Source organism: Diceros bicornis, chromosome 19 (assembly GCF_020826845.1).
Source record: "Diceros bicornis minor isolate mBicDic1 chromosome 19, mDicBic1.mat.cur, whole genome shotgun sequence".
Taxonomy (NCBI): domain Eukaryota; kingdom Metazoa; phylum Chordata; class Mammalia; order Perissodactyla; family Rhinocerotidae; genus Diceros; species Diceros bicornis.
In genome coordinates, this window is record NC_080758.1 from 17,427,040 (window position 1) to 17,447,031 (window position 19,992).

General features: G+C 47.0%; 1 protein-coding gene and 2 long non-coding RNA genes across 3 annotated transcripts; 2 read left to right on the plus strand and 1 right to left on the minus strand.

Annotated features, from left to right (window-relative positions):
• Window positions 1-409: 409 nt before the first annotated feature.
• Window positions 410-4,239, minus strand: SRSF6 (serine and arginine rich splicing factor 6). The gene is made up of 6 exons (XM_058562672.1): window positions 4,004-4,239; window positions 3,649-3,797; window positions 2,220-2,344; window positions 1,863-2,071; window positions 1,497-1,580; window positions 410-1,390 (listed from the first exon to the last, which is right to left on the minus strand). Exons 1-6 carry the CDS (start codon window positions 4,108-4,110, stop codon window positions 1,030-1,032), a joined length of 1,035 nt encoding a protein of 344 aa, XP_058418655.1. The 5' UTR covers window positions 4,111-4,239; the 3' UTR covers window positions 410-1,029.
• Window positions 4,240-4,324: 85 nt separating this feature from the next.
• Window positions 4,325-6,149, plus strand: LOC131418430 (uncharacterized). The gene is made up of 3 exons (XR_009222895.1): window positions 4,325-5,006; window positions 5,127-5,296; window positions 5,853-6,149. It is a non-coding gene; the product is annotated as an uncharacterized LOC131418430 (long non-coding RNA).
• A 34-nt stretch (window positions 6,150-6,183) lies between these two features.
• LOC131418431 (uncharacterized) lies at window positions 6,184-15,162 on the plus strand. Its single transcript, XR_009222896.1, has 3 exons — window positions 6,184-7,103; window positions 11,079-11,362; window positions 11,476-15,162. It is a non-coding gene; the product is annotated as an uncharacterized LOC131418431 (long non-coding RNA).
• Window positions 15,163-19,992: the final 4,830 nt, after the last annotated feature.

Sequence of the window (19,992 nt, forward strand, 5' to 3'; positions counted from 1 at the left end):
TTTTACCAAGTGATCTGTTAAGTGCCTGTTAAATATAATGATCTTCCAGCAGAAAATGCAATATTTGCTTTTCCATTTTAACAAGAAAACATTAAATTTCTGACCAAAGAAAGGCTACTTCCATTTTTACATAACAAACATTAAAGACCATGGACTCATACTCTAACAAAACACTCACTACACTGACCACTTCCAGAAAGTGGGATTACCAGGCTAAACTAGATCCCAAGTATTAGGAACCAAGTATTAGGAAGAGTTCAATCAAATTTAAGTTTGAAAAAAGTTTCATTATTTAAAATCTAGTAATTTAGGCAAAATTGGATAACAGATTGACTGGAAAATACCTTTTATTTTTAACTTAGCTTGTTAAAGGGGCAGATATGACTTTGGAAAATTTAACAGCACAAAATGATGTTATCCAAATTGACTGATTTATTGCTGGTCTGAGGCTTGCTTTGTTTTACACATAAGTAGACTTTTACACTGTTTCCACAAAAAACAAATTTTCAATATTTAATGGAATTTAATAGTGACCTATTCAATAAGGCAATCATCTTGGTAGCAAACTTTTATTGAAATCTTACATAACTCAAGCTTTATAAAAAGCCAACATAATTGAAGACCGAGTTCTCCCTCTAAAGCCTTAAGTATTCAAAGCTTGAAACGGTTAATTTAAAAGCAAACAAATAAACAAATAAACAACAAAACCCCTGCAGCAGATCCTGCTGAAATACTTAAAAAAAAAAATCTAAATGAGCTTAATCTTTACAAAAGTTATTGTAGCTCAAAAGCTATAAAATCAAAGTTATCTTAATTCTACAAAGAAGGGAGAGGGTCTTTGACTTCATGCCACCATTTCTTTAGAACCTCATCTTTTTTCATCAAATTTGGCCTCAAATTAAATTTCTGTGTGCCCCTATTTTCAGAAGATTCCTCTTGTAGAAGAGGCCAAATACAAACATGGAACAGTAACTGCCTAAGCAAGTAGGAAAGTGTTCTGTAATAGTGTGCAAAGAACAGAGTTCTGGGTTAATCTCTGGAACTTGATCTGGACCGTGACCTTGACTTTGAACGAGATCTAGAACGGGATCTTGAAGCTCTTTTTGGTGGAGGGGACACAGAACGAGCCTTTGAGGGTGGAGCAGGGAGGGGTGAATTGGAACGAGACTGGCTCCTTGATCTAGATTTTGACTTTATATCACCTTTTCCATTTTCTTTGGGGGAACGAGATCGAGAATGAGACCTGCTTCGAGATTTCTCATACTCATCTTTAGATCTGCTCCGAGAGCGCGAACGGGAGCCCCCAGACTTGGGCTTAGATTTGCTTTTTGATCTAGATTTCCTGCCTTTTGATCGAGAACGTGATCGACCTTTGCTCCGAGACCTGGATCTGGACAAGAAAAGCCAAATTTTTTTCAATACCTTGCTAGAACAGACAAATATTACATAAACAAGTATAGTAACATCCAGAAAAACATCTAAAGCACGTTATTTACCGGGAGCGACTTTTCGAGATACTTCGAGATCTACTGCGGCTGCTTCTGCGACTCCTACTTCGTGACCTTCTTCTAGACCGTGACCTATTGACAAGAAATGATAAAATTTTAATCTCAATACATCTCAATGTGAATGTTTGTAGAACTTATGAAAAACAATAGACAAACCAACAAAAAACGTAATCATTTACTACAAATTAAACCCACTATCAAAACATCTGGAAAAGAACCCAGTCACACACAACCAAAAACATAAGAACTGACCTAATTTCACTTAAGCATTAATTGAAATATTGCCCTTTGACTTTTTCTTTGTTCTTGGCAAATATTCTGTTTCTCCCCACTCCATATCCTTCAACAAGTTACCTCGATCTGCTTCCAGAGTAAGACCGCCTATGGCTTGTTCGTGGTTTATCTTCAATGAGCCTAATATTTCTGCCGTTTATTTCTGTACCATCCAGTTTATCCAGAGCACGCTTCATGTCAGAGTAGGACCGAAACTCAATCACACCTTCATTTGTGCGTTCTTTGTGAGCATCCGCATAGGTTACTTCACCTGCTTGCCTCATGAAATCCTAAAAGAGCAACAAGATGGATGAGACCCAGAAACCTAAAGACAAAAGATCTACATGCAGTACCTGATTCTCAGAAATAAAAAAGCAAATAAGAGCCTACCTTTTATACATTAGTCGTATCATTTTTATCTTGAATTATAGCACATACCTTTAAATCTTGCCAACTGCAACGACTGGAAAGATTTTCTACAATAAGTCTGAATTCTGTACGAACAGGTGGTCCATATTTGTCTCTGCCAGAGGTTCTCCGACTGCTGTATCCCCCTCCACCACCTTTATCACACGAAGAGAACAATTAGATGCTTTGTAATGATAGGGATGCATAATGCTTTTGAAAAGTTAGTACAAACATATTAACTTTTATTTACTGGAGTAGGACTTTGCTATTATATTGCTAAACCTCCGACACAGTTGTGATTTGCCATAAATTAAATTAAGGGCAAGTCAAACAGACTAAATCCAACTAAACTTCTCCTACAATCTGTTAGAGAGTGACTGCTCCTTTATTCAATTTACCTCGCTAAGTTTTATTTTACAGAACATTGTAAAATATAAAACTTAACTGATTACATGCATTTCTACATTTTACAAAAATGTTTACTAGTTACACTAAGTACTTACATCACAGTGTGAGGTTTTTGGTGGTGGTTTGGCCACAAAACACGCAAGGTAACAGTCACCTAGTTCAGATTAACCAGTTTTGTCTAACCCTTGGAATCCTCACCATCACCCTGCGTCTAATGGCAAAAGGCTGCTGTCGTCATGGCTTCCGGTAAGGTCAGCCAAAGGGTCATAGGGCAAGGGTCACACAATGTATGGAAAAGCCAAGGCCAATCAGGAAAGGCAGTCATCTTAGCCTCAGTGGACACAGCCTCAGCCCCATTGGTCACTTTCAAATTGAAACATCAAGGACTTGTTAAAAAGTTTGAATTCAACATGCAACAATTTCAACATCAAACATTTAACATAACCAAAAATCCCCCCACCTCCTCCCAAAAACATGCCCCAACTAGTTCAAATACAGCATAAAGCTTATGAATATTACTTTGTGGTTCAAGACCACAGTACTTCAAAATAGTATTTTCTTTGGCCCCCGTCAATTTTAATAACTCTAAGCCCCATACTTAAAAACTCCTCCCCTTTCCCCGCCCCGCCTCCACCTCCACCCCCACCCCGCCTGCCCCCAAAACTTCTACGCTAACACATTCACATTTCCAGCTAATGCACTGTCAGGTAAGCAAGGGAGATACAACAAATACAGCCACCCCTCACTTCCCCCGTGGGCAGGGGCCACGACAGTGCTGACAGGGGCCCAGCAGAAACCACCCCCTCCCAACTTAGCACAAAGCCCCCCAAACACCCAAACCCTGGCTAGGCAAAACCCACGACCCAATCCCCGCGCTCCGGCGTCCCGTGGCTGCCCCGGGCAGGCGTGAGGGCAGCGGAGCCCGGACCACCCGCGTCAAACGACCCGGCCCCCGCGCCTGCCCGGGCTGGGAGGCCCCACCCCCCCACCCCGCGCCTGCGCCCGCCCCGCAGGGTCCCAAGGACGCGGAGCGCGCGGGGGCAGGACTCACTGCGGCTTCCGTAGCTGTAGCCGTCGCGGTCGCGGCGCGGGCCGCGGGCGTGCTCCACGATTACGCGCTCGCCGCAGAGCTCCTTGCCGTTCAGCTCGTAAACGGCGTCGTCGGCGTCGCGGGAGTCCTCGAACTCCACGAAGCCGTACCTGGGGGAGGCGCGTCGTTAGCCCGGCGGCGCGCACGCGCGCGCTCCCACCGCCCCCCCGCGCGCTCCCGCGGCCCCGCGCCGCCGCCATCTTGGAGGACCTGCCACGCGGCGACGCGGCCTTGGCCGCCTCTTCCCTCCGGCGGGTCCCGCCGCCGCCAGGCCCAGGGCGCTGCAGGCGGACGCGGGCGCCCAAGCCCGACTTACCCATTTTTGAGGTCTATTTCGAGGAGGCGGCCATAGCCACTGAAAAAGCGCTGGATGTCCTTCTCCCGGACGTTGTAGCTAAGGCGTCCTATGTAGACGCGCGGCATGTCCGAGGCGGGCGGGGGGCCCGAGGGCTGGCTGTCAAACAGCTGGCCACAGGGCAGAAGCCGCGGTGCGGGTGCGGGGACGGCGAGAGCCCGAACACGCGCCTCACACCGCAGCGGCGGCCGAGTCCAGCCACACAATGGTGCGCGCGCGCCAGGGCTACGCTATAAGGGCGGGCGGCCGGGGGCGGGGCCGGCGCGTGACGTCAGCGCGCAGCACGCAGTCTCCCCCGCCAGAGCCCTGGGCTCGAGGTTGACTTGCGGGTGCACCGCCCGCGAGGCTTCGCGGAGGTGCGGTTTTACTCGCTCATAGAATTTTCTCCACCCATCTTTGACAACGGAGTATCCCGTCGTCCCTCTGCGGGCTTGTCGTCTAATTTGTACCTTCTAGAAAACTTCCTGTGCTTGATCTCTCCGAGACTGGCGCCTCGGGGGCCGGCTAGGAAAATCCCCGCTTTTCATTGGTTCTTGAGGTTGTCGCAATAGATCTCCGTAGTCTCTGATTGGTCTCCTAAAAGGAAACTGCGAATTTCCTCCACCTATCGGCTCGCGTTCAGCCTGGAGGGGAGCGCGCTCTCGGACACAGTTGATTAGCCCATTTCACGGAGTGCGAGGTTTGCGCTCCGAGGTCGTGGTGACCCGGCGGCGTCGCGCTGCGAGCGCACAGCCCTGCTGGCTTTTCTCCCTCGCGGTCTCGCGGCCGGCATCAGCCTGCACCGCCTCCCAGCACGTGCCGCTCTCGCTCCGTGGGTCTGCTGTGGAGCGCTGGCAGCTGGGATCACCTGTAGACTGGGGCGTGCGTGGCACTCCCACGCTCCCTGTGGGCGCTCACAAAGGAAACACGGCCGCGGCCTCTGGCCCAAGAAAGTTGAGCAAGACCTGGCAGCCCTCCTACAGAGGTGCGCTTTCTCTCTCCCCCATATGGCGAGTCCGTTGTCTCAACTCCATCCCTTCCCCCATTGGTTTGGAAAGCACCTTATCTGTGTGGCAGAAATATACATTTTTTATTTTCTCACTAGAGAGCCATTTAAAGCTGGAGGACTAGATGAAAACCCCAAAGGAGTAAGTTTAAGTGGAGAGGAGAAGACCCTGGAGTACTCTGAAACTTAAGTACAGAAAAGGAGAGGTGGGGAAAAGACGGGGGGAGCACGGTGTCCCAGAACCTGAGAGAGGAAAGGGTGTCACGGAGGTAATACTGGCTGTTGAAGTATTTCCATATATGTATTCCGGCTCTTGAGCTGCGCAGCCTTGATATTCTTCAGCTTCTGGTTGAAGGGGGGCGATTTTGCCCCCCAGAGGACATTTGGCAAAGTCTGGAGGCTTGTTGGTTGTCACGACTGAGGGAGGGAGAGTGTTAATACTGGCATCTAGTGGTAGAAGTTACACTGTCTGTGCTTAAAGCTAGATAAATACAATATATTGGTAGATCTTTTAAAAAAAATCGTGAAATATAGTAACGAGGGAAAGGGGAATTCAACAATGTGGTAACATTATTTTACTCATCAAGTTGTAAATGTTTTAAAATTTGTTAAAATTCATTATTGGCAAGAGGTGAACCAAGAAATGGCACCCATACAGTGTTGGTGGGACTGAACATTACCTTTGGGAGGGTAACGGGGTGGTGCTTATTAAGGAATGCTTATAGGGAGTGGGGTGTTGCCTCCTCTCTCCTTGCAATTCATTTGCCCAAAGAGAAAGATGCAACTGACATGGTCCTTCACTCCCTCTCACCTCTCTTTCCCCAGAGCCCAACAACGGTTACTCTTAATGAAAAAGCCCAATGGCATCGACTACTGAAGAGTAAACGGTCTCAAATATCGTTATTGAAGGGAGCGTTGGGCCATCAGAATTCTGTGGAGTCGTGCTGATGATCTAAATCACCTCTGGTGATATTTTGGAAGAACAACTCCAAGGAGAAATGATGGGTGTACAGCATGAGAGCTCATTTCTTTAGACATCTACAGTTGTGGCAGAGAAAGATCACCCCACTGCTCATTCTAAAATTGTGGAGGTAACTGCAGGAGTCTGTCAGCAAGAGAGGGAGAGTTTGATCCTCTCATCTGAAGCATCAGATGCTTCAGTCTGATCCAGATGAGAGTTAATAACTTCGAATTTGTAATTACTCAAATTGTAAAGGATGCTCCAGAGCACACAGTTGTGGTTTTCAATCCAGTGGATATTCTTACATATGGTAGCTGGAAACCAAAAGAATTTCCCAAGCACCATGTGATTGGAAGGGGGTGTAAACTGGATTCTGATAGGTTTTGCTGTCTTATGTCTGAAAAACTTAGCCTTCCAGAAGCTGTCATCTTGAATGGATTTTGGAAGAATATGGCAACTCAAGTAGGTTTACATGAGGTGGAGTGACTGTATCAGGAGTCGCTCCAGAAATGGAATTCAGAAGTGGAAATTGTCGGTGACAGAGTGACAGAGTTTGAAAGAAGTGTGAATCAGATGATTGGCAGATCCTCTGAGGCCATCACACTAAAAGTACATTCCAACTGGGGTGTTGGCTTCAACGTTGCTGAGCTAATCCAAATGCTTCTTGAAAAACATCTGTTCAGGAGTCATCTAGACAGAGTTTCTTAACCTCAGCATTGTTGACATTTGGGGCCAGATAATGCCTCATTGTGGCGCTGTCCTGTGCATGGTAGGATGTTTAGCAGCATCCGTGGTTGGCATCTACTCACTAGATGCCAGTAGCTCTCCCCCTCCCACAGTTGTGACAACCAAAAACGTCCTCACACGTTGACAAATATCTGCTGAGGCTCAGAATTGCCCTCTGACGTATTGCTTTTGACAGTGAGGGGATGTGTGACGCTCAGAACGGGCTTCACTTGTGTTCTAAGTATTCAAGGATTAACCAGAGTTTTCAACCAGAAGTGGAAGAAAAATGAGATTTTAACATTCAAGAAGAGTGGGGATATACTGAACTATTTAAATATCTGGTATTATCTGAGCAACATGCCGAGGAAACGATTAGAGTATGATTCACTGTGAGTATGCAATTTTTTTTCTTACTGAGTACATGGATTTGGGCCTACAGTATCCAAGCATACGCCTGCTAAAATGCTTGGGTTAAGAACCTATGAACAAATAAAATCTATTAGTGTCAAGTGGAAGAAATGCACAGAGTGGACCAGAGATATAAATTTGTGAGTTTGTCACAAACTGGATGAAAACCCCAAAAGAGTAAATTTAGATGGAGAGCAGAAGAAAGTTCAGAACTACACTCTGGGGGACTGTATTAATTCCTGTATGTAATTCTTATGGCTGCTGTGACAATTTACCGCCAACTTAGTGGCTTAAAGCAACACCAATTTTTTATTTTACAGTTCTGGAGGTCAGAAATCTGAAATGGTTCCCTGGGTTAAAATCAGTGTCAGCAGGGCTGCACTCCTTCTGGAGGCTCTGAGGAGGATCTGTTCCCTTGTGTTTTCCAGCTTCTAGAGACTGTCTGCATTCTTTGGCTGTGGTTCCTTCCTCCGTCTTCAAAGCCGTTAACTTTGGTTGAGACCTTCTTACATCCTATCACTCTGACCCTGACCCCTGCTTCCATTGTCACATCTCCTTCTCTGACGCTGAGTCTCCTGCCTCCCTCTTATAAGGGCCCTTGTGATTACATTGGGCCCACCTAGACAATCCAGGATAATGTCCCCATCTCAAGATCCTGATGTAATCACATCTGCAAAGTCCTTTTTGCCCCTTAACTGATTCTGGGGATTAGGACATGGACATGGACATCTTTGGGAGGAGGCATTATTCTACCTACCACAGGGACTCTGAAATTTAACAGGAAAGGAGACTGGGAAGGAGTGGTGGAAGAGGTAGGGAAAGAAACTAAGAGCATACAGTGTCAAAGAAGCCAAGAGAGGAAAGGGTTTCAAGGAGGCAGTGGTCCATCTACAAACAGAAAATTCACAAGCCTTTGGCCCAGCTACCTGACTCCTAGAAATCTATTTGACAAACAAGAGGACCAACCTATTTGGCAACAACAGGTCTGCAAACTATGGCCCCAGGCCAAATCTGGCCTGTCACGTGTTTTGTAGACAAAGTTCTATTGGAACACCGCATGCACACTCATTTACATATTGTCTCCACCGCACTTAAGCCCCAATAGCAGTGTTGAGTAGTTGCAACAGCGACTGTCCAGCCTGCAAAGCCTGAAATATTTATTAACCGGCCCTTTGCGGAAAAAGTTTGCCTACCCCTAATCCGTGTTATTGACTTGTAAAAATGCCTATGGTATGTTAAGTGAGAAAGGCCAGTTTTAATATATGCATGATGCCATTTTTGTAAACAACAGCCACCCCCAACTCCCAAGCCCCAGTGCTTTATATGAGTATACAGTACAGTCATGCATCGCTTAACGCCGAGGATACACTCTGAGGAATGAGTTGTTAGGCGATTTCGTCATTGTGCGAACATCATAGCCTGTACTTACACAAACCTAGATGGTGTAGCCTACTACACACCTAGGCTATATGGTGCTAATCTTATGGGGCCACCGTCATATACGTGGTCTGTCATTGACCTAAATGTTGTTGTGCAGCACATGACTGTGTATGTGTGTGTTGGGTTGGGTTTGTGGTTGTCTTTGAACATCAGTGGGGGTAGGTGCTACACAATCATGTCCCTGCCAACTCTCTCCTGTATTCCTCACCCCTCCTTCTCCCACTCGCTTCTTACTGTGCCTTGAATGTGCCAAGCACACACCCACCGCAGGGCCTTTGCACTGAACAGCTCCCTGTATCTGGAGCTCTCTTTTCCTGTGGTCTGTTCCCTCACTTCTGGTTTCTGCTCAAAATCACCTTATTGCTCCTTTAACCACTCATTTTATTTTTTCCTAGTTTTATTAAGATATTATTGACATATTACATATGTAAGTTTAAGGTGTACAGTGTGATGATTAGATAACACATATATAAGGCAAAATGATTACCGCAATGTTAGTTAACACTTCCATCCCATCACATAATAACCTTTTTTTGTGTGTGTGTGGTGATAACATTTAAGATCTACTCTCTTAACAACTTTCAAGTTGTTAATACAGTATTGTTAATTATAGTTATCATGCTGTACATTAGATCCCCAGAACTTATTCATCTTATAGCTGGGAGTTTGTACCCTTTGACCAACATCTCGCCATTTCCCCCACTCCCTATACTCTGGCAACCACCATTCTACTCTGTTTCTGTGAGTTCAGCTTTTTTAGATTCTGTATATAAGTGAGAACATATGGTATTTGTCTTTCTCTGTCTGACTTATTTCATTTGCCTAATGCTGTCAGGGTCCAACTGTGTTGTTGCAAAAGGCAGGATTTCTTTCTTTTTAATGGCTGAATAATATTCCATTGTCTACATATACCACATTTTCTTTATCCATTCTTCCCTTGATGGACACAAGTTATTTCCATGTCTTGGCTATTGTGAATAATGCTACAATGAACATAGGAGTACAGATATCTCTTTGGGATAGTGCTTTCATTTCCTTTGGATTTATACCCAGAAGTGGGATTGCTGGGTCATATGGTAGTTCTATTCTTAATTTCTTGAGGAACCTCCGTACTGGTTTCCATAGTGGCTGCACCAATTTACATTCCCACCAGCAATGCCCAAGGGTTTCCTTTTCTCCACAACCTCACCAACACTCATTGTCTTTTGTGTTTGGGATAATTGTGTTTGGGATAATAGCCATCCTAACAGGTGTAAGGTGAGCTCTCATTGTAACCACCCGTTTTGAAGTAGCATCCCTTCCTGCCTCTGTATCTTCTTACCCTGTTTTATTTTTCTTTATAGAACTTGCATCACTTGACATTAAATATTTATATACTGTCTCCCCTCCCCCACCCCCACTAGAGTACAAGCTTCATTAGAGCAGGGATGTGGTCTGTCTTTTATATCCCTAGCACCTAGGAAAGTGCCAGGCGCACAGTAAGCGCTGAGTGAGGGCAGCACCATCTGGTAATTGTTCAGAGCACGAGAGGTGACGATCGCCATCCAGCAGATAGCAGTGTGCTGAAGGGCTCATGAGGATGTGCTGGTGGGATGGAATCTTCCTCCTTCTGGTTCGTGCCCACCCATGGGTGCTGCCCAGACACTCAGACCCTCTGAGGGCTCAGAGGGGTGTGGGGATGCTCACTCCGGTTCCTACACTTCTTCCACCAAAACTTACCTAGACAGAGGATTCTGGTGTGGCTATGGAGCCACCAGAATTCTCCTACATTGTCCATGGGAGTGTAAATTGTCACAGTCACTTTGGAAAACTGTGTCTACTAAAGCTGTCTGCTAAAGATAAAAGCTGCTAGTGTCCACCCCTATGACCCAGCAATTCCACACCCAACAGACATGTACTAGAAATTCATAGCAGCATTATGTGTAGTAGCCCCCAAACTGGAAGCCACTCAGATGCTCGGCACAGGAGAATGGACACATTGGTTGTGGTTCATTCACACCACACAATACTACACAGCAAGGAGAGTGAACTACAACAACACACAGCAAAATCAGTGATCTCACAACAATGTAACCATCCAGGCCAGACACAAAGGAATCCATACTGTGTGACTCCATGTATGTAAAACTGAAAACAAGCAGAAATGGTCTCTGGTGTTAGAAGTCAGGATTGGGGGTGGAGTGACTAGAAAGGGGGCTTCTGGGGACCTGGTCATGTTTTGTTTCTTGAGCTGGGTGCTAGTTACACAGGTGTGCTCTGTTTGTGAGAATTCATTGAGCTGTAAACTTCTGATTTGTGCACTTTGCTGTATGTTTGTTGTACTTCAATGGAAAGTTAAAAAGGGTCATAAATCTCTCTTCAAGAAAATTATAACTTACTTGACCAGGAGCCCACTGGGTCGTGCTGGAGACTAAAGCTCTACTGAGGACTTGATTCATAGTCTTTGCCCACAAATGTCAATTTGTCTGAATCAGTTGTTTATGGAGTTTTTTTTTTTGGTTTTGGTTTCCAATTAGGTTTCTGTAGGCTGAGAACTGCTCCGTGGCTGGGAAGATGCGGCTCTGTCGCCACCTGGTGGCTATTAGCATGCTTACAGCGGTCGCTAAATTCCACCGGCTGCCTCATCCTTGCCTCAATAAAGCTCAGACACAGAAGGTCTATGAAGGTCCCTGAATCCAAATCTTCCGATTGTCAAGACCTTATTCACTTAGAGGTTTTCTGGCCATTACTTGGACACCTCCCCCTGGTGGAGAGTTCACTGCCTAATCAGGCAGCCAAGTCCATTCTTGGACATCTCACTGTGAGTAAATTCTTTATACAAAGTAAAAAATTGCTGCCTCGAATTGTCTACCCACTGGTCCTGGTTGTGCGCCTGAGGCTGTTCAAATAACCGCATCTGTTACCCACACGCAGGTCTTTCAGATGTTTGGGGGCCGCTCGGACCCTCTGTTCCTGTCCTCTCTTCTGACTAAATGTCCACAGTCCCCCAAACCTCCCTCCCGCGGCCTGCTTTCAAGTGCGTTCATCCTCCTGGCTGCTGCCCACTCAAGTGCTCAGACTCCTCTGTGGCCCTCTTCAGGTGTGGCCCTCAGAGCTGCTTCCGCCCCCTGGACCTGTCTGGACACACCCTTTGCCTCTGCGGCCCCACTGTTCTCCGGGCCAGTTAAGAGCTGTGGCTGCTGTTGGCGTAGACGGTGGTGGCTGCTGTCTAATTCCTCGCTCAGCCCTACCTCTCCTGCTGCGTGGAACCAAACTGGGATGGAGAAGCCCCTGGAATAGCCAGCCCACTGTGGCAAACGATGTTTGTCTTGAGAATGGAAGCAGGCTAGGCAGCAGAATGGAAATCCAGTGTTATTGGCAGGTCAGCTCAGGATCATTGCTCCAGTTCCTGGGGCAGCCTGGAGACAGAAGTGCTGATGAGGAAAATCCTGGTTGGCCCCGTGTCAGGTGAAGAGCATGAGGCCACGGGGAAAATCTGAAGACAATTACAGTGGAACCCACAGCATGCTTCAGTGAGTACTGTGGTCTCCAAACCTGTCCAGGTCCCATGAGAGGCCACGCTGGGTCCCCTCCCAGATATTCCCCTGAGCTGGTGCATGTGGCTTTCTGTTCTTCCACCTGGCACCGAGCTGTGGCTTGCAGACATTTTACCCATCATTAGCTCCATATGCTGTTATCTGGACAAATTTAGGCTGAAGCATATTCCTCAACACCTTGTAAGTGCTCGTGTTTGTCACTACAGCTCTTATTCCGGCAGCAAAAGCTGCATCAAATGGTGGCCCTCTAATGTCGCAGGGCAGAGAAGCCAAGCAGAACTGCAGCATGCCAGGGAGCATCCAGGGCTGTGCCCAGGGTGCAGAACCCGCCTCCTAGCAGAGTGAGGGAAATAAGTCTTTTTTTAGGGACCTGGCATGGCCCAGGCACTGTGCTAGGCTCAGGGGCCATAACCAGAAACAGGACAGACCCAGTCAGTCCCTCCAAAAATTGTAGTCCCACAGCAGTGGTCCTCAGACATTGGTGAGAACCATTTAAACATGAAGATATGTGGGCTCCCATCCCTCAGAGTTGGAGTCACTGGGTGTGTGGCAGGGCCTGTGAATCTGCATTTTCAGCATCCTTCTGTGTGACTGTGAAGCAGAGGGTCAGGTGACCATGCTTTGAGAAATACTGGCCTGGGGCCTCACGACTCAAAGCGTGGTCTGGGGACCCCTTCTCCCCATCGGCATCCCCTGAGAGCTGGTCAGACGTGCAGAATTTCAGGCTCCACCCCACGCCTACTGAATCATAATGGGCATTTTAATCAGATTCTCGGGAGGATTTGTCTGCTTATTAAAGTGTGGGAAGCATTGCCAGTGCAAGGTGCAAGGAAGTCTTGCTTTTTACCCAACATCTGTATTGTTTTGATAAGAGAAAGAATGTATTCGTGCATTACTTGGTAATTAAAAATAAATTAGTGAAAAACTTTGCATAAGCCGGAAAAATCTTGTACATGAATGTTCACAGCAGCTCTCTCCATAATAGCCCCAGGCAGGAAACAGCCTAAATGCCTATCACAGGTGAATGGATAAGCACAAGGTGCCGTATTCAAAAAATGGAATACTGCTCAACAATAAAAAGGAACAACGTGCAACAATATGGATGAATCTCAAATACGTTATGCTAAGTGGAAGGAGCCTGACCCGAAAAGCTACATGCAATGTGAGTCCGTTTATATGATGTTCTAGAAAAGACAGAACTAAAGGAACAGAAAACAGATTAGTGGTTGCAGGGGCTGGTAATTGGAGGAGAGGATTGACTACAAAGAAGCGGGAAGGAACCTTTTGGAGTGAGGGAAATGTTCCACATCGTGGTTGTGGTGGTGTTCACACAAATGTATACATTTACCCAAAATCATTGAACTGAGTATTTAAAATAGGTGAATTTTACTGTATGTAAATTATACTAATAAAAATGATTTTAAAAACACCAACAGAAACCAGGACCATCAGGTGGTTTGGGCCATTTGTTTTGTTCCCAGAGAGCCTTGGTTAAGCCTCTCCTCCATTGCCCCCATAGTTGAGCTTCCTAATCCTCTGACCAAAAATGAAAACTGGGCCCTCCAGCCCTGAAGCCGGTGCTGTCACCTGCAGTGTCTCACTCTAATGGTCCACTAGGAGAACTCACTTTCTGCTCCAGGCTGAGTGCAGCAAAGAGGGTGTTAAATTAATTCAACAAGGAGGTCATTAGACTGAAGTGGCTCTAATGCTATGGTGGCCTATGTGAGCAAACCAAAACCAGAGCCTGTAAATGCCTCAAGGTTAAGAAATTAAAACTGTGGAAATTAATAAAAGAAATCTTAGCTAAATTGAAGTTGGGAAGGCCTGTAGGGGGAGCTCTCATGCCCTATCACACATCATCAATTACATCAACCTGGAAGAGACTAACAGTTTGGACGGGAAGTAAAACTTTTACTACTCAAGGAAGATTTCTCTCCCCACCTGGCAACAGCCCAGCCAATGAGAATCACTGCAGCTCAGCCAATGAGAATCACTGCAGCTCAGCCAATGAGAAGCTGTTGCTGCCCTGCACTGCTCCTTTCCACTAGAGGGCTTTGTTTTAGAAGAGCCCCTCCGTACTCCCCCTTTTTCTCTATAAAAGCAGCTCCCTCCTTTGTTTTCTGGATTTGCTATGGCATGTACATCCCAAACGGCAATTCTTTTGGCTATTCCCACCCGAATAAACGCGTTTTGAGGATTTTCAAGTCAGCAAAACCTAAGGATAACCAATCCCTGTCAATTAGGCTTTCCTAAATAAGGCAAACGCTAAGAAGAACCAATCACAAACAGCGAACTAGGCTTTACGTGATAGCCAATCAAATAATTTCCTTTCTTTGATTCTCTATACTAATCTCTCCCCTAACCCTTTTGGTGGAGTGACCCTAACCACTTCTGGTTTGTCACTACCCAACTTGAATCAATTTTTACTCAAATAAACTCTGAAGATTTTTAGTATGCCTCTGTTTATCTTTTAACAAAGATTAAGAGCATATCTCCAGAGCCAGATTGCTTGGGTTCTGTTTCCAGCTCTATCTTCTGCTAGCTGTGTGACCTGGGACAAATTTGGCAACCTATCTGTGCCTCAGTTTTCTTGTCTGTAAAATAGAGAAAATAATAGTACCTGTCGCGAAGAGTTGTGTGAGAATTTTAAAAAGTTATATTATGGTAAAGCACTTAGGACAGCACCTAGAGATAGTATGCATTAAATGTTGGTTATTATTTAATAAATGTGAATTTCATCTATGCCATTTTTTTTCCCCTCAATGTAGCCATGAAGATCATTTTTATGGACTTGTTACAAGCTAAGAACGCTCCATCTTTATGACAGGCCGATTCTAGAAGCAGCCTCTGGTCCCATTCTGGCTGTCTTCACTGATGGAGGATTCCCAAGGAATGGCCGCTTGGGAGGTGGGAGCTGGAGATGGAGCAGAGCGAGCTGTAAGTTTGGGGCTCAGCCTGGGTCTGGGACAGTTTCACTCTGTGGTCAAGAAGACAGGGTCAAATCCCCTACCCCCAGGAAACTGTCCTGAGCACCTGGCCCTTGCTAATCCTTGACAGGTTGGGATTCTGGTTGCTTAAGCTGTGTGAGCTCCTCAGTCTCCACCTCTGAAAAATGGAGATGATCCCGGATCCCAGGGCTGTGGTGGAGATCAGGTGAGATGGCGTGTGGAGCTCTCGGTGCTTGCCTTAGTTTGGATTCCTTAAGCAGGCCCTGAGACGAGATACAAGTGCAAGTAGTTTATTTGGGAGTGATTCCAGGAAACAGCATTAGGAGAGAGAAGGTGAGGGACAGGGAAGGGAAGAAAGCCAGTGAAGGGTGCGTTATTGGGTTGATGACAACGGTGGGCAACTGAAGCTTAATTCCTCTGGGGACTCTGGGAGCCAGTGCAGAGCACACGGCAGACGCAGTGAAGAGAATGGCCTTTTCCCAACCGAGGGGTGAGGAAGCTGGGGTATTTGTACATCAACTGACCAGCGGTGTTGGTTGAGCGCTGCTTTCAGGAGCATTCACTCTCTGGCACTTCCAGCTCCCCTGGGTGGCCGAGTGTCTCCCATAGTCAGAAATCAAGCCCTGGGGCGGAGAGGAGCAGGTGTTGCAGCCAGCTGACTTGGACTGTTGGAGATGAGCATTGAGGCAACGCGAGCAGCTCAGCGTCTGCCACAGGCACGTCAACTCGTCTCCCCCTGCAATTCTGTTTTCATGGCATCCTCCCCTGATCAGAATGTATGGATGTCTGGCTTCTTGTGAACCGACCTGGGCCACTTTTGTCAGGCAGCGCACTCCGGCTGGCACCCTCTGTCATCTGCCCTGCCTTCACCAGCTCCTCCTTGACAGGCCAACCCCTGTGGTTGTCTGTCACTCCGCCCTTCCCACACAGGTCCAGTTAGAAAACTAACAGAAAATAATTACCCTTCCTCAGATTGCAGATTATCATGTGACTGCCCGTCTACCACATGAAAGGCCTTTTGACGCCTGCTGGAGAAAAACACCCCGATGGAGTTGGGGACCAGACTGGCTTCAGCTCTGAGACCAGCCTGTCAGATGTCTGGTGGCCCAGTGGCCCACTCCTGGTGAGGGTTGTGGGCTGTTTCACATGTGAATGTCAATGTTTCAAAACTTTGGCCACCAACATTTTGGATGGGACTTGGTGCTGTGCAGGGGCATCTTGTAGGGGAGGGTGGAGGGCTTTGGCATTATCCAGCTTCACACCTTTACAGCAGTGTGCTGAGTTGTCTCATGCTTCTGAGCCTCATTCCTCAGCTGTAAAATGGATGTAATCATAGGATGAGCCTCACAGAGTTGAGTTGAGAAGTAACAAAGATGGTGCATCTTCAGTGTCTGGCGTGGTGCAGACCAGGGGTTGGCAAACTTCTGCAAAGGGCCAGGCAGTCAATACTTTCACTTTGTGGGCCAGATGGTCTCTGTTGCACCTACTCAAATCTGCCCTTGTAGCCCTGAAGCCCCCACAGACGATATGTAAATATTATAAAAACAGGTACTGACCCCTGGGGTAGAGAATGGGCAGAATGGGGAGGGTTTTATTTCTCCCTCTTAGAGGGAAGAAATGTTTCTTACCCATCCTTGTGTCCTCATTTGGGCTTGGTAGAGGGCTTGGCATGTAGTAGTTATTCAGGAAATGTTTACTGAGGGAAGAAAAACAACGTGAGATAGGGAAGAGAATGGCTTTTGGAGTCAAACAGACCTGGGTCCAAATCACCTTATTCTCCACGTAACCTGTGTTAAAGAAAAAATTATTCATGACACTCATTAAAAAATGGTAAGGCAGGGCTGGCCCCATGGCATAGTGGTTGGGTTCGCGTGCTCTGCTTCAGTGGCCCAGGGTTCGCAGGTTCAGGTCCTGGGCATGGACCTATGCATCGCTCATCAAGCCATGCTGTGGTGGCGTCCCACATACAAAATAGAGGAGGATGGGCACAGATGTTAGCTCAGGTCCAATCTTCCTCAGCAAAAAAAAAAAAAAAAAAGAGGTGAGGCAGACTTTATCCAGGGGACCTATGGAGACAGGTATAGGACGACTGCAATGGGGTTTTGCAGGAGGGGAGAGAGATTGAGCTCAACTCTGAATACAACAAGGAAAAGTGGTAATTTATAGCTAAAGAGCGGGGGCGGGGTGGGTGGGTGGGTGGGTGGTCAGTGGATGGAAATTACTAAGAGGAAATATTGGTGGCAAGAGGGGATTCTGCTTAAATCAACCTAACAGGATCCTCGCTGAAAGCAGGTCAGGGCGATTAGACATCACCTGGGGGATGAGGGAACGTGATCAGATGTTGGAGATGATCAGATATCAAGGGTGGGGATTCTGGTACACCAACCTAGTGGGATTCTTGCTACAATTGTATGTATCAGCAGAGACACACATGGAAGCCCGAATGTCAGGGCCTAGTTGGGAGAGGGTTCAGAGAAGCCTGACTAACATTTGGTCAGGGAGAGACTCTTTCTCACCTAAGCTAAGACACTTCTCTCTCTGAGCCTCTTCACCTGTAAAATGGGCATCATAATAATAATACTTACTGTGTAAGGTTGTTGCAAGTGTTAATGGAGATCATGGGAAGAAGTGTGGATGCTGAAAAAATATTTTCTAAAAAGAAAGCACGAATCAAGTCTCCACCTTCCATGATTTTTAATCCATGGCCCTCAACACTTAGTCCCTCTGGACTGAGGACCATTTCTTGTCTCCTCCAGTCTGTGCAAACAGCCTTCTCTGGCCCATCTTGGCTACTGAGGGTGGGAGTGGGATGGCACTAGGAGAGAGGAGAGGTTGTTTCTAAGAGGATGAAGGGAGAGTCATGCTTCCTGTTCTGAATTCAGGGCCAGGCTGGCAGTAACTGCAGACAATCAGTTTTTACCCCAAGGGCTCAATGTTGGCTGTAAAGAATTAATGGCCAGGAAGGGTGTCTGCCAATTATTTTTCAACTCAAGGTGCAGAGATTATAGACACACAGCTGAGTCTATTTCAGATCCAGGCCTCCCAGCGCTGGCTGACAATTACCCTCCTACTGACTTCCGTCCCAGGAGAGTGCTGGAGTCAGGGAGTCTCTCCTTCAAGGGCATGCTCAGACTTCCAACTGTGTGTGGGACACTCCATGTTTCCACAGAGAAGGGGGTAGGGGAAGGAGGCACACACACGTATCTTGGTTCAGTTGCCCTAGAAGCAGGCCCTGAGACAAGGATTCCAGTACATGAAGTTTACTTGGGAGGCGATCCTGGGAAACACCAGTAGGAGGGTAAGGAAGGGAGGTGGGGAAGGGACAGAGTTTCGAGGTGAATATCAAGCCAGTTGCACTGTGGGAGATGGAGCTTAATCTCGCCTGGGGCTCTGGGAAACAGTGTTAACACATACACCTCAAAATTACCCCATCCGAGGGTGAGGGGGCTGGGGTATTTACACACCGAATCCTGTGGATCATTGGTTGAGGGCTGCTGCAGGGGTGTTAATTACCCAGCACTTCCAGCCTCTCTCTCTTGGTGGCCAAGACCGTCCTCAGGCAGGAAATGCCTGCCTGGTATTTGGTACCAAATACCAAATGGTAGCTGGCAGGCCCTGAAATGGTGAGGCCTGGGGGATTCCAGCCAGGCACCCATTGAATCCACTACAACATGTACTGAAGGCCCACTCTGGTCCAGGCACTTAACGCCTGTGCTCTCATTTAACCCCTGCATGTATCCAGGACTGCATCTTAGTTAACCTCCTCTCCCCAGACCTTCTCCTCAGCGCTGGGACCAGGGTGAGGTGAGTGAAGCCCTCGTGCCAGGTGCAACATTTAAGGGGGCGTCAAAAACCACAGCCATCCGATAACATTTTAATGCAATATTAAAAAAAAGAGAAGTGAATGTATAAAATCCACGGTGAACAAAATATCAGAATTTTAAATCAAGACAGAAGCAGCACAGTGCCGGGCCGAGCCACATTGAAGCCTGAGGCAAAAGGAAAAGTCAGTAATACTGACCTTGTCCATCAGAGATTTTTTTGGCCTTCATTTTCAATTTTTAAAATATTGCATTAAAACATTATCTCGATGACTGAGTTTTTTGGCACGCCCATGTATTTGGTACCCAAGGCAAGTACCTCACTAGTCCCACCCTAGTCCTGGCCCTGCTCCTCCCTCCCCATCTCCCCCCATCTTGGTAGACTTCACTCAGTCCACTCAGCTGCTCAAGCCAGAAATCTGGGGTCCGCTGTGGCTCCTCTCGTTCCCTCACGCTCCCCAGCTGTACCATTACTGATCTTTCAGGCCTACCTCTAAGCATCTCTCAAATCTGTGCTCTTTTCTCCATCTCGTTGTCATGAATCTTCCACGAGTGAGGGCCCCGTTCATGGTCTTCTTGGCAGACAGGAACAGCTTCTTGGATTTCCCTACAAGGTCTGATGTGTCCACTCACATCAGCGCTTCTGCCAGACACACTACTGGCTGTTTCTCTGGCCCTCTCACTTCCTTCCCTTCCCCAAGTCCTTCCACATCCATGTAAGTTCTCCTTCCGATATGAAATATCTTGTTCCCACAGTACTTACAGAGGCTCTATTTTTGGCTGCTCGAAGTGGGCATGGGGGTACCCTGAGGTACAGCCTCCTCTTAGAGCTTCAATGAAGCGAAAACCCCTCTGATCTTTCCTTATCCCCTCACCTACTGGGATGGCTATTTTCTTACCTTCCCACTTGGGTCCAGGGCTCAGGGAGGTGGGGGCACTGGGTCTCTGAGACCCGGGCAATGTCCTTCTCTGATTCACAGTCTCTCCAAGTCTCTCTACTTCCTTGGTTCCTCCTCCAGGCCTGGAAGAGATCACCTTCTTCTAGTGGGGTGGGCACTTTCCTGACCTCATTTGCTGATGCCATCTTACAACTGCTTATAATAAACTCCAGACTCAGACCTCCAA